A 15,840-nucleotide genomic window follows, 5' to 3' on the forward strand; every position below is an offset into this window, starting at 1 on the left:
GAGCAGGAGAGCAGAGTTGCACCGGAAGTGGTGGATGACGACGGTTAGCAGTCCTACTGCACTGTCTGCTGACAGCAGTATGGAGTCTGCACAGAAAAAAGGGGCGAAACGATTGTCTGCCATTGCTTTCACGGAGGGAGGGGTGACTGACGACATGCACTCAAAACCACCAGCAACAATGTTTTTGCCCCATCAGGCATTGGGAGTTCAACCCAGAATTCCAATGGGCAGTGGAGACTGCAGGAACTGTGGGATAGCTACCCACAGTGCAACACTCCAAAAGTCAATGCTAGCCACGGTACTGTGGATGCACTCCGCCGACTTAATGTGTTTAGTGGGGACACATACGATTGACTGTATAAAATCGCTTCCTAAAAACCGACTTCTATAAATTCGACCTAATTTCATAGTGTAGACATACAAATTAGGTTGAATTTATAGAAGTCGGTTTTTTAGAAATCGGTTTTATATATTCGAGTGTGTGTGTCCCCACAGAAAATGCTCTAAGTGCATTAACTGCATTAACTCGGCGAAGTGCTTCCACAGTACCGAGGCTAGAGGAGACTTCCGGAGTGTTGCATTGTGGGTAGCTATCCCACAGTTCCCACAGTCTCCGCTGCCCACTGGAATTCTGGGTTGAGATCCCAATGCCTGATGGGGCTAAAACGTTGTCGCGGGTGGTTCTGGGTACATATCGTTTAGCCCCCGTTCCCTCCCTCCCTCCGTGAAAGCAAGGGCAGACAATAGTTTTGCGCCTTTTTTCCCGAGTTACCCGTGCAGACGCCATACCACGGCAAGCATGGAGCCCGCTCAGCTCACTGTCACCGTATGTCTCCTGGGTGCTGGCAGACGTGGTACTGCATTGCTACACAGCAGCAGCAACCCCTAGCCTTGTGGCAGCAGACGGTACAGTAGGACTGGCAAGCTGTCATCGTCATGTCCGAGGTGCTCCTGGTCGCCTCTGTGAGGTCGATCAGGAGCTCCTGGACAGACATGGGCGCAGGGACTAAATTTGGAGTGACTTGATCCAGTCATTCTCTTTAGTCCTGCAGTCAGTCCTATTGAACCGTCTTATGGTGAGCAGGCAGGTGATACGGATTGCTAGCAGTCCTATTGCATCATCTTCTGCCGAGCAGCCATGAGATGTGGATGGCGTGCAGTCCTTCTGCACCGTCTGCTGCCAGCCAAAGATGTAAAAGATAGATGGAGTGTATCAAAACAAGAAACAGACCAGATTTCTTTTGTAATCATTTGCAAACCCCCCACCTCCACCCCCCCCCCCCGATCTAGGGGACTCATTCCTCTAGGTCACACTGCAGTCACTCACAGAGAAGGTGCAGCGAGGTAAATCTAGCCACGTATCTATCAGAGGCCAGACTAACCTCCTTGTTCCAATAAGAACAATAACTTCGGTGCACCATTTCTTATTGGAACCCTCCGTGAAGTCCTGCCTGAAATACTCCTTGATGTAAAGCCACCCCCTTTGTTGATTTTAGCTCCCTGTAAGCCAACCCTGTAAGCCGGGTCGTCAGTCGCCCCTCCCTGCGTCAGAGCAACAGCAAACAATCGTGCATCTGAGTTGAGAGTGCTGTCCAGAGCAGTCACAATGGAGCACTCTGGGATAGCTCCCGGAGGCCAATACCGTCAAATTGTGTCCACAGTACCCCAAATTCGACCCGGCAAGGCCAATTTAAGCACCAATCCGCTTCTCAGGGGTGGAGTAAGGAAATAGATTTTAAGAGCCCTTTAAGTCGAAATAAAGGGCTTCATCGTGTGGACAGGTGCAGGTTTACATCGATTTAACGCTGCTAAATTTGACCTAAAGTCCTAGTGTAGACCAGGGCTAAGAGAAGGGTCAGCTCAGGAAGAGACACAGGCAATGCCTGAGCCAGCCTGGACTTTACAATCTGACATTTTAACCCTGTGGTGCCGAACAAACAAACAAAAAAATCTGCAAATACACCCACACTCAGGAATCACGGAATATGAGAGGAGCTTTGCCCAGTCACTGCCTCCAGCGACCCAAAAGGAAAAACAATCCGCTGGCATTTTCCTCCCATTCTCAAGTCAACTTCTGTCATCAGGTTTACAAACAGCAAGTCCTGAGAGTCTATTCACCCAATATACACAAACAGAATGCTGCCCCCACACACAAGTGCTGGATCTCTCTGGAAACCTCAAATATTTATAATTCTTGGCCTAGTCACATCTTCTGCCTCTCTCTCTCCCAAGCACAATGAATAAATCATCATCAATCAATTCCAAGGTTATTTTTGGATCTGTATAACATTTGGTCTTAATATCATTAATTAATAGCTGGCATTGTGTCAGCCAAAGACAAAAACTGTTAAATTCAAGCTGCAGCTTTTTCATTTTCTGATATATTGCTTCCTGTGAAACCCCTGCTTGGCCAGCAGAGGAGGGACCCACGGCAATTTCAAGCCACAGAACCATGGCCATTTATATATGCAGAGTAAGTGAGAAAGTGCTCTCAGAACTAGCAAGGAAAAGCCACACACACAAAAACAGCTTGGGAAGCAAAGCTCCTGACACCCAGAGACAAAGTGGAATTAACTCACATGCCTTGTCTAACTTTGCATATCAGCCCCAAGCTGTGCCATGTTAGAGCATGATGTATTAGGGATGGGGCTTTTGGGTGGTCAGGAAGCCTCCAACGGGTGTCACCACTACCCCCTTTTGCCACTGTAGCATTTTAAGCGTAGACGAGCCGTAAAGCAGTGGTTTTCAAACTTTTTAGGCTGTGTACCCCTTTCCATATAATGAAGTCTACTATGTATCCCCTTCTGAGATAGGGTCATAATATACCTATGATTAGATTGCCAAGTCTTACTAAATAAAGCACATTGTCCGCCATTACAGGATTTTTCTTGCATACCCCCGACAAGAGCTCACATACTCTTTAGGGGATGCATAACCCAGTTTGAAAACCACTGCCCTAAAGTATTCCTGAGAAGTCTCCCATTCAAGCACTGCGCGGGCCTCAACCTGCTTAACCGACGAGATCTGACAGGACTGCAGCTGAGCCTGGTATGGATGAAGAGAAGAGGTGACAGCCTTTCTAAGCAGGGGAAATCATCTCTCTTGCATCACTTTAATTCAGCCTATAAAATTGTGTATACTTAAAATACTGCAGGGGCACCGCTCCACCACTTCAGTGTGGACTACTCACATCGACTGGAGCGGTTCTCCTATCAGGGCAGGTAATCCACATCCTTGAGAGGCGGTAGCCAGGTCAATGGAAGAGCGCAGTCTACATGGGGACTTAGGTCAGTTTAACTACGCTGTTCAGGAGAGTGGATTTTTCACTTGCCTGAGCAACGTAGTTATGCCGACCTAATTTTCTAGGGTAGATGAGGCCTAAGTCACTGTCCTCATTTCTCACCCCACAGAGCAGGGCACACACCTGGCTCTTTCCAGCAGGCCTCAAGGACATTTTTAAAAGGCAACATTCAAGCAGTGCTTGAGCGGGATGCAGACCAAGCTACCCAATCCCAGACACACAGCTCCTCCTCAGACATGACTGCTAACAAGCCATCAAGTATTCCCTCTATACAGGAGATGAGCTGCCCAGAAAAGTTGGCCTTATCTGTACTAGGGTTTCCTGTGTTACATCTCTTCCTCACAACACAAAGGGAATCCACAGACCATAGTGACAGCCTACAAAGCAGCAGCATCAAGCCATTTGGTGATTAGGAGCCACACAAACTCCAAGGAAACCGTGATGAGCAGAGGCTGCTAAGAGCCCAGCATACAGGGAGATTCAGGGAGGAAGCTGCCAAAACCCACTACTTCTTGCATTTTACTGCACTTGAAACTCACCAGCACATTCTCATTAACTCGGATACTATTCGCAGGTTTGACAATGCAGCTGTAAGAAAGCAAGGGAAGTTGCAACTGGTATCACAGTATATGAGCTTTCAGATTCCCTTATCCTGTCATCTTGTCAGATCTCTTAAGCATGGTCAGTATTCACCTAGGAAATTTCCAAGGCCTTTAGAACCAAAGCCAGTTCCTTGGAAGTTCCCCTCATAGTGGTCACTGCCACAGCATGATGCTTGCAGGCAGTGCTATGTTTTGGATAAACTTCAAATACTGACCATCTTGAATTAGTTAAAAAAATCCTGTGAATTTGCAAGTGTAGGAGTGCTATCCCCAACTTCCTGGTCAAGTTAAACTGGGATAGTTATTTTCTAACCTAAATAAGATCTCCCTGCAGTTTCAATGGCATTGTTTATTCTTCCACAAACTGATAGGAATTGTAGATGGAAAAAACCCATCAGGTAATCCATCCTATCACCCTCCCCCCAATCCCATTTCCTACTTCAAATTTTCAGGTGGGTTGTCTATTTCTCCAGATCTCAGTCCTCACCATCCCATTACAGTATAGTCCTCATTATCAGAATAGCAAGGGGGACACAGATTTTTTTGGATAATTGGGAGTTTGAATAACGAAGAGGGCAGGAGCCAGGGTGGATTTGATTTAAATCATGATTTAAATCACTAGTCAGGAAGACTCGATTTAATCATGGATTTCTACATAAAGTGCATTCTTGTTGGTTGTTATAACCTTAATACATATTCTTCACAACTCAGAGATAGATGTAGGTTTCATTTTCAGAAGGTACACACTAAACATTTTTAAAGTGATTTATTCTGAACACTTTTCAGATTCGTTTTACAGCTATATCAGAAAATCAATGACTGGTTATTTCATTTACCAAAGGAAATTGAAGCAGATATTTATGAAGTCATTGGGAGGTGACCTATCTCCAATTCAACAGGCTAATCATTAATATTTGGAGGATTTTCTTCCCATGCTATATTAGGAGAACATCACCAGACAAACACTTAAATTATTTAACTAAAACAACAACATTATATATTCTGGATATTTTTCTTCAACAGCAAACATTAATATTTTAACAAAACAAGCATATGCAATTTCAATTTAGTTAAACATTCAAGTTTTTTAAAATCAGGTTTATTTTTGTTAAAATTGTTTTTAACTAAAATAGTTAAATGAAATATTTAAAAAACAAAACAAAAAAAACAATATTAAATCGACTGTCAGCCAGGTCAACATGAGAAACTTAAAATACTGGCTTCTGCAGCTAACTCAGTCATCTTCACCTTCATTTTCCTGTTTATTCGTAATCTGGAAAAGAAAAACAAGCTTTCCTGCTTTTTCAGGTCCCAAACAATTTCTCAGTTTGGAATGAATTAGTCCACAGAAAGAAAATATTCTTTCTACACCAGCAGAAGAAGCTACTGCTGTTAAAAGTGAGATGATCACTTCAACAGTCTCTGAATCTAAGTGCTTAAGTGACTTCCACCAGTTCACTGGTGTGACTTTCTTTAAAAAATCATCAGCAAACATATATTTCTTGAATGGTTCACCCTTAGCTCTGAAGTTTATTACAGTTGGCATTATGGAGGGATTGCTGGATGTCCATGTCATAGCCAACTCCTCTTCTTCAGCACTTAAGGTTTGACCCTGGTACCGAGTATTAAGAATATCTGCAAGAAAATGAGCTGCAGAGAGTGTTTGTCCAATTCGTTTTTTTAATGCTTGTAATTTAACTTTGTCATTGCATATTTCTCTTTTAAGATCTCACTCAGTTCCTTCCAAATTTCAACAGCATCAGCAATAAAACAGCTGTTTCCCTGCATTTTGTTCAGGGCTACAGAAATAAGCTTCAGGGTATTCAGCATGTGTTCAACCTTTCTCCTAAGCCCAATGTTGAGAACGCTGGCTGTGACAGTGCCATCTATTTTTTCACGATTTTGTTCACAATCTGTCATCAGATTAGGCCAGTTCTTGATCTAGTGCTCAAAACAGTCCACTACGGAGTTCCATCGCACGTCTTGGTTCCTCCCACTTTTTTCAGAGCAGCTGCTGCAAAGCAGTTGTTACCCAAGTATTTTGCAATTTCAACAAGATTAGCCTTCATTTCTGGAACACTGAAGTCTTTGGCTAGGAGGTGCAACAAATGAGCACTGCAACCATATCTTATTAGCTTGGGACTCTCTTCACTCTCTTCTAAATAATTTCTTCTCATCTTGGATGCATTTGCAGCATTGTCTGTGACCAAGCTGCGTACTAGACATTTGAATTTTTTTTCCACAGTTTGTTATAGCTTTTACTGCTACTTCTTGTAAGTATTCTATTGGGTGTGCATTTCCTGATCTATCAATTGTTTCTGTAAGGAAGACATTCCCTTCTTCTGTTGTCACACAAGCACATACAACAGGATCATTGTGGACACTGCTCCACCCATCAAGACTCAGGTTAACAATTTTACCCTCTAGACCTTTTGCACACTGCTCAATTTCTCTTTCATACCCTTTATCCAGCACTTTGCCTACGACATCTGCTCTGTTGGGTGGACTATATCCATGGTTAATGACTGAACCATGTTAGTGAAGTGTGGGTTCTCAATCATATGGAAAGGAGAGTTTGTTGCATAAATAAACCATTTATTGCAATTTTTTCATCAATTACCTCTTTTTGTAATCGGCTGGTTCTTATCACAAACTTATCTATGGTTGTTTCTGGAAATGGAGATTTTTTCTTTTTGCTACAGGTAATGATATACTGTGACATACATGATGGGACAGAAACACCATCATTGGCAGAATACTCTGAAACTATAGAAAATGATGGTGATCTTGAAAGTGGATAGCCTTCTGAATCCTGCATGTTGAGGATGGATTCTCCTAAAAAAAATAATTCACTGCAGTTATTTAATTATTATTACCATACTGCTCATTTACTATTACTCATTGCATTCACTGACACTCAGTACTACTTTAAAGGTGAAATTGTAAAAGGAAGATCTGCCTATTTCAGCTATTCATTTTTTATCACAAGTGCATCTAAAGTGATAGTATCATAGAATAACAACTACATTTTTTGCTCAAACATGAGAATTCAAGACTAGTCCAGAAGGAAGACAGGCAGTCCTTAAGAAAGAAGTATGAAATAAAAAAGTTTACCAATCTGAAGATCCTGCACGTTCAGACATGTTCCTTTCATCATCTTCAACGCAGCTTCTTCTTGAGAAGGAACACTTCTCACGATGTTGTGTCATTCGGGAAACCAGGCCTTGCATTTCTTTGTTGCGCTGTTTGCATTTTGCACACATGCCTGTCTTCACCACAGGTAGAGGAACTTCATTAAAATATTCCCAAACTGGGTCTCTCTTGCGGCCTACTGCCATTAGAGGTTTTCCCTTCTAGTGAGAGAAAGATATGGTAGATCTCAAATCAATGAAGGCTACACTCAGAAAGACCTCAAGCCTTCTGGAATATGCTGCTCAAACAGTTTCACGTTTGTTTCTATTGCCTGGCCCTCCCTTCTCACATTTATCTCCAAACTTCTTCTCCTTGTCCAGATCCACCCCCAACAATCTTCTATTCACTGAACTTTTTGAAACTTTGCACTTTTAGAGAGAGGTAAGGGATTGCCTCTGTGTACACAAATTTACAGAGGGACAATAGGGTTGAGGTCTGTCATTTCTCACCTCTATATATTATTTATTTAAAAACATTTCTGCTGTTAACAAGCATGTTATCTCTGAAGACACAAATCCACAGTTTGAGAACGGCATAACTAAGCACCTCTGATGGTATCTTCTAGACTGAGCACTGAGTCCTATTGGGTAAATAGAAAGATTAACCTAAATAATCTATACAGAAGCCCCTGGAACCCCATAAAATTGCATCCCTAATCCATGAACTATTGGAACTCATTTACAAAACTTTTCTTAAACATTAGATGAATATATTGTCTCTTACCACAGAATTAGAATTTATAATCACTATTCCATGATGACATATCTTTGAGCTATAATGTATCTATCTTTAGATGGGTTTTTTTCCCCTCAAAAAGCATTTGATCAAAAAAAATTCAATTTAAATTTTAAAAAATCCAATTTTTTTTGATTTTTTTAAAAAAAACATTGATTTTTATCCACCAGGACCACAGCCTCACCCCCACCCAGTGCCTGCAGGAATCAGGTGTCATCAGCCCAGCGGCAGCACAGGGAGCCCTCTGCAGTTCTGCAGTAACAGCCCCACTCATTCGCTCTTGTGACAGCAGGGCTGCAGAAGGCTCCCTATGCTGCCACAGGAGCCATCCAGTAGCAGGGTGACCTCCCGTACGGCCAGCGGCTCCTCCTCCTCTTCACAGTTTGGGCCGGGTAGGGGGGGTCTCTGCTCCGTTTTGTGAGCCTCCACATTATCCGATTCTCTTCCTTGTCCCGCAGCATGAGATTCATGCGGGGAGGCAAGGAAAGGATTTGGATAATGCAGGGGTTCAAACAACAGGGTTTTGGATATATGGAAGTATACTGTATTCCTAAACTGTGTGCCTCAGTTACTCATGTACCACCCTAAATAAATCCTTTTCCTCCTTGGCATTTACATTCTTCACATATTTGCTGCTTAGCCAAGCTATATCCAGTAAGAGCTAAATGTCTCAGTCAGTTCCTTCAGGCCCTGAACATTTATGCTGCTCTTCTCCCAACGCTCTACAGTCTGCCATAATCTATAATCTATCTGCAACCAAAGTGTCCAGACAGAAGAGTACTATGGCCTAGGTGCAATGGTATCATGGACATATGGAGGGACTATGACTTCCCTGCTCTATTTCCTTTCCAAGATCGTTATGCATTACTATTTGTTAATCATTGACAATGTGCTCAAACCTGTATAAGCTACAAGACAGCCTCACTCTAGTCAGCTAGGGTTGTGTAGTTTCTGGTAACTGACCAATGGGTAATACCTACAGACTGTAAAGCAACTTGGAGTCCAGTTCTTCTGACTGGAAAGAATGTATTACTCCACCCTTTTAACTCTGGAGAACTGAGTATACTAGGGTTAAATTAAAAGTGAAATAAATTTGTTGGTGTAAGTAGAGAACCTAGTAATTGTCACCAGATGTTAAGAGAGACTAACACAACCAGAAGCCTGAGAGAAACAAAGAGTTTACAAGGGTTTTGTCAGGACTGCAGAAGACCCAAAATTCACATCCCAGGGGATGCTGCAGATCAGAGATGGGCTGCATTAGTAGAGGTAAACTTTCACAGCCCCCACCTGCTTTAGCAAGCCCATTCAGCAAAATATCAATGCGCTTCCTTAAGATTAAGCATGTGCTTCAAGTCTATTGAAGTTAATGTGACTTAACACTTGCCCAGTGTTAAAAATAGGTTTAAATGCTTTGCTGTATAGGGACAGCTGACAAATACAGGCACTTGGCTGACCAGAACCAGGATCTCTCTCATATTCCAGAGCAGTGCATGCCAGCAAATTCACACAAATATCCCAACACCTCATACATATGGCTTTAAAGCTAAAAAATAAAAAGCTAATTTCATCTCCTCAGCAACACAAACTAACACGAGCACAGCACACCTGTTCTCCGCTGTCTACACTGGCTTCCCATAGAATTTCAAATAAAGGTCTCAGCCCTTATCTTCAAAATCTTCTATGGCCTGGACCCAACGTATCTAAAAGATTGTCTGAAGCCTGGGACGAAGACCATTGTTGTCACCTACACTCCTCTGGCACAACCAAACTTTCCACAATAAAAGTAAAGCTTGTCTGTGCTGGAGACAGAACTTTCTATGGGGAGAAGGTCCAGAAATACAGAATGAACTCTACCAAGAATTAAGGACTACCACAAATCTCCCTCCCCGCTTGCTGCTCCCAGTGCAAAGTGCATTTCTTTAGCCTTGCCTTCTCTGATGTAAACACAAAGCAACATATATATTATAACAAACAAAACAAACAAAAACTATCAAAACAAGACACTCCTCTTCACATGCTTCTCCTTGTGGGGAAAAGATGAGAGAACAAACAACAAATGACACAAGTCATATCAGTTAATGCACAACCAGATGGGACTTACATACTACCGTGATCAGTGTGCTATTCAAAACCTAAATAGAATATACTATAACTGTATTTATTGGGAAAATACCATGGCCTTCCGAAATTTCCTTTACATTTTGTGTCTCATTTTTCTCAAAACAGCGGAATGACCTGGACTCTAGGAATCTAAGTGCTCTTAGTGTTGGATGTTGTGATAAAGTAATTCCACTGTGATCCCCTCCATGTAACTGAGGATAAGCACGTTGTTACCAAGCATTTTTAATAAAGCAGCACCAAAAGCATGAAGATCAAGCACTTCGCAAACATTACTCTGACACAGCTGCCAGACCAAGAAGTTTATCACATTATTTCAGCATAAATCAGCCATGATGAGAAAAACCCACTGAAACATGATTTTCCTATAGAGTTGTGCATCATATGGTCACTGTGCTTCATTCACTTCAGACAACACATCAGCTAAGCCCCCCTTTCTCACAACCTCTGCTGTGTGTTAAGTATTATATTGCTAGAGACTCATACAATATAGGCACCAAAACAAAAGGTCTCTTCCTTATCTTCTCATTTTATTATATGCTTTTAGGTTGCAGGGGAAGATGCTGTTCACTAAAGCGAAGGACTACACCCAAACCCAGAGCTGGAAGATGCTACAAAAGCTTCCACACACAGTTCTGTCAATGCCCTATAGTTCTAAAATGCAGCATCCCCTACTACTCCAGTTCTGACCTCAGCTCTGCCAATGCCCCTCACTCCTGATCTGCAGCCCTCCTACTATTCATGCTGGATTTGCCCTGTGTAGATACCTAATCCATGACAAACTGAATTCTTCCATCATTCTCTCATGCCAGTCCTTGAAGCTCCAGAATCTTCACAACTCCACCCTCCAGACCCTACACCAGAGGTGGGCAAACTTTTTGGCCCAAGGGCCACATCTGGGTGGGGAAATTGTATGCAGGGCCATGAATGTAGGGCTGGAGCAGGGGGTTGGGGTGCGGGAGGGAGTGCGGGGTGTGGGATGGTGTGCTGTGTGCAGGAAGGGGGCTCAGGGCAGGGGGTTGGGGTGCAGAAGGCGTGCGGGGTGCGGCAGGGGGCTCAGAGGGTTGGGATGCAGGAGGGGTGTAGCAGGGGGCTCAAGGCAGGGGTTTCAAAGGGTCAGGGGAGAGGGCTGGGATGCAGGAAGGGATTCAGGGTGCGGGCTCTGGCCTTGCGCAGCTTACCTCGAACAGCTCCAGGGTGGCAGCAGCGCGCAGCAGGCCTAAGGCAGGCTCCCTGCCGGCCCTGGCCCCATGCCACTCCTGGAAGTGGCCAGCATGTCCGGCATTGGCTCCTGGTTGTGGGGTGGGGCAGGCAGCTCCATCGTGCGCTGCCCTCATCTGTGGGTACCATCCCCAAACCTCCCACTGGCTGTGGTTCCCCGTTCCTGTTCCCACCCAACAGGAACTGCAAAGAGTGGTGTCTGCAGGCGAGGGCAGCGCATGGAGCCCTCTGCCCCCCTTCCCCCCAGGGATGTGGTACTGGCCACTTCTGGGAGCAGTGCAGGGACAGGGCAGGCAGGGAGCCTGCCTTAGCCCTGCTGCACCATGGGGCTGGCAATCCCGCAGGCCGGACTGAAAGCCCTGATGGGCTGGATCTGGCCCACGGGCTGTAGTTTGCCCTCCCCTGCCCTACACCATTGCGAATGCCCTCCAGTCAGAGGAGAGACATAGATGCCTCTGGAGCCAATGAATGCCACTCCTCCTCCTCCATGGGACTCAGCACACTTCCCCTGCAGTGCTCAAACTTTGCAAATCCAGGGACTGAGAGATGCCAGGGTGAGGCACTGCTGTCAGAGCACTGGGCCCGCTGAGTCACTGTCCTCAGAGAGCCAAACCAGCCCAGTGTCATCCCGGACTCGCAGCTCCCAAGGGTGAATAAATGTTCACAGAAGAGAAATCACTTACTCTTAATACATAAAAAGGAGTGGTCATGGAGATGGGATGCAAAAATCTACTTCAAAATCTCTGTACCAGTCAAATTCAAATTAGATCACAAACTTTACTTGTATTGCAAGGGTCACCCAAAGCTCCCACCCAGAATTGGGCCCCCACTGAATGAGTCAACAATGTGATGCTGTTGAGAATAAGGCAAATGTCATTGTGGGATGTTGCCAAGGTTCCTTCCCCACTCTGAACTCTAGGGTACAGATGTGGGGACCTGCATGAAAAACCCCCTAAGCTTATTTTTACCAGCTTAGGTTAAAACTTCCCCAAGATACAAACTATTTTACCTTTTGCCCTTGGACTTTATTGCTGCCACCACCAAGAGTCTAACAAATATATAACAGGGAAAGAGCCCGCTTGGAAACGTCTTTCCCCCCAGAATCCTCCCCAAACCCTACACCCCCTTTCCTGGGGAAGGTTTGATAAAAATCCTCACCGATTTGCATAGGTGAACACAGACCCAAACCCTTGGATCTTAAGAACAATGAAAAAGCAATCAGGTTCTTAAAAGAAGAATTTTAATTGAAGAAAACGTAAAAGAATCATCTCTGTAAAATCAGGATGGTAAATACCTTACAGGGTAATCAGATTCAAAACACAGAGAAACCCTCTAGGCAAAACCTTAAGTTACAAAAAGACACAAAAACGGAATGTATATTCCATTCAGCACAACTTATTTTATCAGCCATTTAAACAAAACAGAATCTAACACATATCTAGCTAGATTGCTTACTAAGTTCTAAGACTCCACTCCTGTTCTGTTCCTGGCAAAAAGCATCACACAGACCGACAGAACCTTTGTTTCTCCCCCCCCTCCAGCTTTGAAAGTAACTTGTCTCCTCATTGGTCATTTTGGTCAGGTGCCAGTGAGGTTATCCTAGCTTCTTAACCCTTTACAGGTAAAAGGGTTTTTCCTCTGGCCAGGAGGGATTTTAAAGGGGTTTACCCTTCCCTTTATATTTATGACAGATGTATTAACAGGAGTGTCATACATAAGATATGGGAAGTAATTGTTCCACTCTACTTGACACTGGTGAGGCATCAGCTGGAGCATTGTCTCCAATTTTGGACAGAACACTCCAAGAAAGATGTGGACCAATTGGAGTCCAGAGGACAGCAACAAAAATGAAGAGGTTTAAAGGAAATGTTGAAAGAACTGGACACGTTTAGTCTTCAGAAGAGAAGGCTGAGGGGGCACAATACTAACAAAAAGATAATTATAAAGAGGATAGTGATCAATTATTGTCCATGTCCACCGAGGGTAGGACAAGAAGTACTCAGCTTAGTTTACAGCAAGGGAGGTTTAGGTTGGATATTAGGAAAAACTTTCTAACGATAAAGATCGATAACCACTAGTTTACCTAGGGAGGTTGCGGAGTCATTGGAGGTATTTAAAAACAAGTAGACAAACACCTGGCACGGACAGTCTAGGTATTAGTCCTCCCTCGACACAGGGGTCTGGACCAGATGTCCTCCTGAGGTCCCTTCCAGCCCTACATTTCTATAATTGTACTAGGCACGGTACAAATACTCATGAATACATGGTCCCTGAGTGACAGGATTAAAATCCTGAGACACCTTTTCTGTGTGTGCAGTAAGCAGTCCAGCAGGGATAGCAGAAAATGTAGAGTTCAGAGCTGTACGGTGAAGGAGAACATGCCTGTATGAAAACTTTTAAAAATCATTTCTCTAAAGAAAGTTAAAAATTCCCCATGCTGGTGAGTTCAGTACCCAGAGTTGAAGGAAAGAAAGAAAGGCCTTCACACCAAGAGGTTGATTTCCTACGGCCATACTGGGTTACACCAAGGTCCATCTATCCCAGTATCCTGTCTTCCGACAGTGGCCAATGCCATGTGCCCCAGATGGAATGAACAGAACAGGTAATCACCCAAGGATCCATCCCGTCACCCATTCCCAGCTTCTAGCAAACAGAGGCTAGGGACACCAGCCCTGCCCATCCTGGCTAATATCCATTGATGGACCTATCCTCCATGAACTTATCTAGCTCTTTTTTGAACCCTGTTATAGTCTTTCATTCTACAGGGTTGGTAAGAGGCAATTTTTAGACTACAAATTAAGCTCTGGTAATCACCCAGTGCTTTGTGCATCATGATGGGCACGTCCCACAATACCCTGCCAGTAGACAGACACCGTGTGTTGACGGTTCAGAGTCTGTTCCTGTCACTTTAATGAGTATGTTTGTGCTTCTGAAGATTAAGGGACTGGCATGCAGTGATGGAGCCACTGGTCAGGCAGCTATACTGCAAATTTCTTCCAATGCAGTTCCCAACAGTGATCTCAAGTGAAATCATATGATCATTTTTTCCTAACAAACCTGACTGCTCAGCCTGCGTTTAGGACTGCTTACTGCTGGAACCTTGCCAGTAAAAAGACTGAATCCTACTCAGCTAAACAGACTGTATCTAAGTTGTTGGCTTCCTCAAAGGCATTTTTTAAAAAGCAGGCAAACTGGTATGAAGGAAGGTCGCTAAAGGTCATTTGTCCAAGCAAGGTTCATTTTTATTTATTATTTTAACAAGATTGGTCACTCCACTAGCTCCCTTTTCATGTCTCCTGTTCTTTAGAATTAAGTGTCAAACTACCTTCTACATGTAGGGACCATCTCACTTCACCAGATACATACATCCTCACAAGAATTTCAGCTATTTTCTCCGCATCCCACCAAAGATTAAGTAGCCAAGTGCTGTAATGAAGTCTTATAAATCACCCAGATGTAATTAAATTCAGAAAACATACCACACTGTATTGGTTTTAATTATGTAGAATACTTCATGGTACCCTAAGTTACCCTTCTCAAAATAAATGAACTAGAGTACACTCCATAACACAATTTTATTTTCAATTGTGTTTGTTCACTTTCTTACTCATTTATACATGGGAGGAATTTGTGACGGGTCACCAGGTAAATGTGAATTAGGGACGTTCCAGTGTAACAATTTTCAAATAGAAAGGTCTGAAGATCAGTTTGGACTCTGCGCTCGCATTTCTACTGCAGTGATTTACACCAGATTGTAAACACGGTGCAGGTCAAGCTGCGCTTCAGAACGCCGAAGGAACAGGCGAAAAGGTTTCCCCTGCTTCTATCACTGGCCGAGTTCATTCACATCTGCCCCTCTGCTTTTGGCTGATCCAGTCTCTACCCTGGCTGAGAGGCGGCACCTAGAAACGCGGGTGTCTTTCACCGCAGCCAGGCGCTGCGGGAGAGCCAGCCACACGGCGGCCCCAGAGGCAGGCCGGGGGTTAACGCGTTCATGGCGATGCGCGGTGCCGGCTGCAGACCACAGGTCCCGGCAGAGACTCTTCCAGGGCCCACGAGCTCCCGGCAGGGGCCGCCAGCTCCTCTGCTAGCCCGGCGCCACCCTCGGACTCGAGCTGCGGGCTGAGGCCCTACAGCCCTGGGCGCCAGGCCAAGGCAACCGCGGCTCCTCGGCAGGTCCGAGCCGGCTGCAGCCGCCGCGGGCCCCGCCAGGCCCCGATCCTCCCGGCTTCCCTCCCCCACCAACCAGCCCCCGAGCCGCGCGACGCCGGGACAGCCCCGCCCTCACCTGCCGCCGGCGCCCGCAGCCGCGCGGCGCTCCCCGCCCGCAGCAGGGCCCGCAGGCGGCTCCCACGCAACAGCATCGCCCGGGCCATGCCGGGCCGGCCACTCGCTCGCTCGCTCTCCGGGGCGCACGCAACACACGCGCGGCGGCTCTGAGCGGAAGGGCCGACGCCCGCACTGAGGCGGCGCGCGCTGATGGTGTCACGTTGCCTGGGCGACCCCTGAGCGCCTGACAGGAACCGCCCCCCTCCCTGGGGCGGCGCAGGAGGCGGCGCGGAGCTGCGGGCGGGGTTCGTCCGCTCGCTGCCTTCGCGAGGGGCTGCCGAGGGCAGCGCCCGCAGCTTACAAAGCCCCCTTCCCGCAGCGAGTGCCCACCCGCCCGGCCTG

At 45.4% G+C, this 15,840-nt stretch overlaps 1 protein-coding gene across 2 annotated transcripts in view; it reads right to left on the reverse strand.

Moving 5' to 3' along the window:
* Positions 1–15,615, reverse strand: part of TRAP1 (TNF receptor associated protein 1) — an 83,657-nt gene extending 68,042 nt beyond the window's left edge. Inside the window, exons 1-2 of one of the 2 annotated variants that reach the window (XM_048866815.2) lie at positions 15,458–15,520; positions 7,018–7,256 (exon numbers count right to left, since the gene is read on the reverse strand). In XM_048866815.2, coding sequence (XP_048722772.2) covers positions 7,018–7,060 — 43 coding nt within the window. In that variant the 5' untranslated portion in view covers positions 7,061–7,256; positions 15,458–15,520. Of the gene's footprint in view, positions 1–7,017; positions 7,257–15,457 lie in introns of both variants that reach the window. The other variant, XM_048866814.2, reaches the window with a different exon arrangement.
* Between the last annotated feature and the right edge of the window lie 225 nt (positions 15,616–15,840).

The sequence above is a fragment of the Caretta caretta genome, chromosome 10, assembly GCF_965140235.1.
Source record: "Caretta caretta isolate rCarCar2 chromosome 10, rCarCar1.hap1, whole genome shotgun sequence".
Classification (NCBI taxonomy): Eukaryota; Metazoa; Chordata; order Testudines; family Cheloniidae; genus Caretta; species Caretta caretta.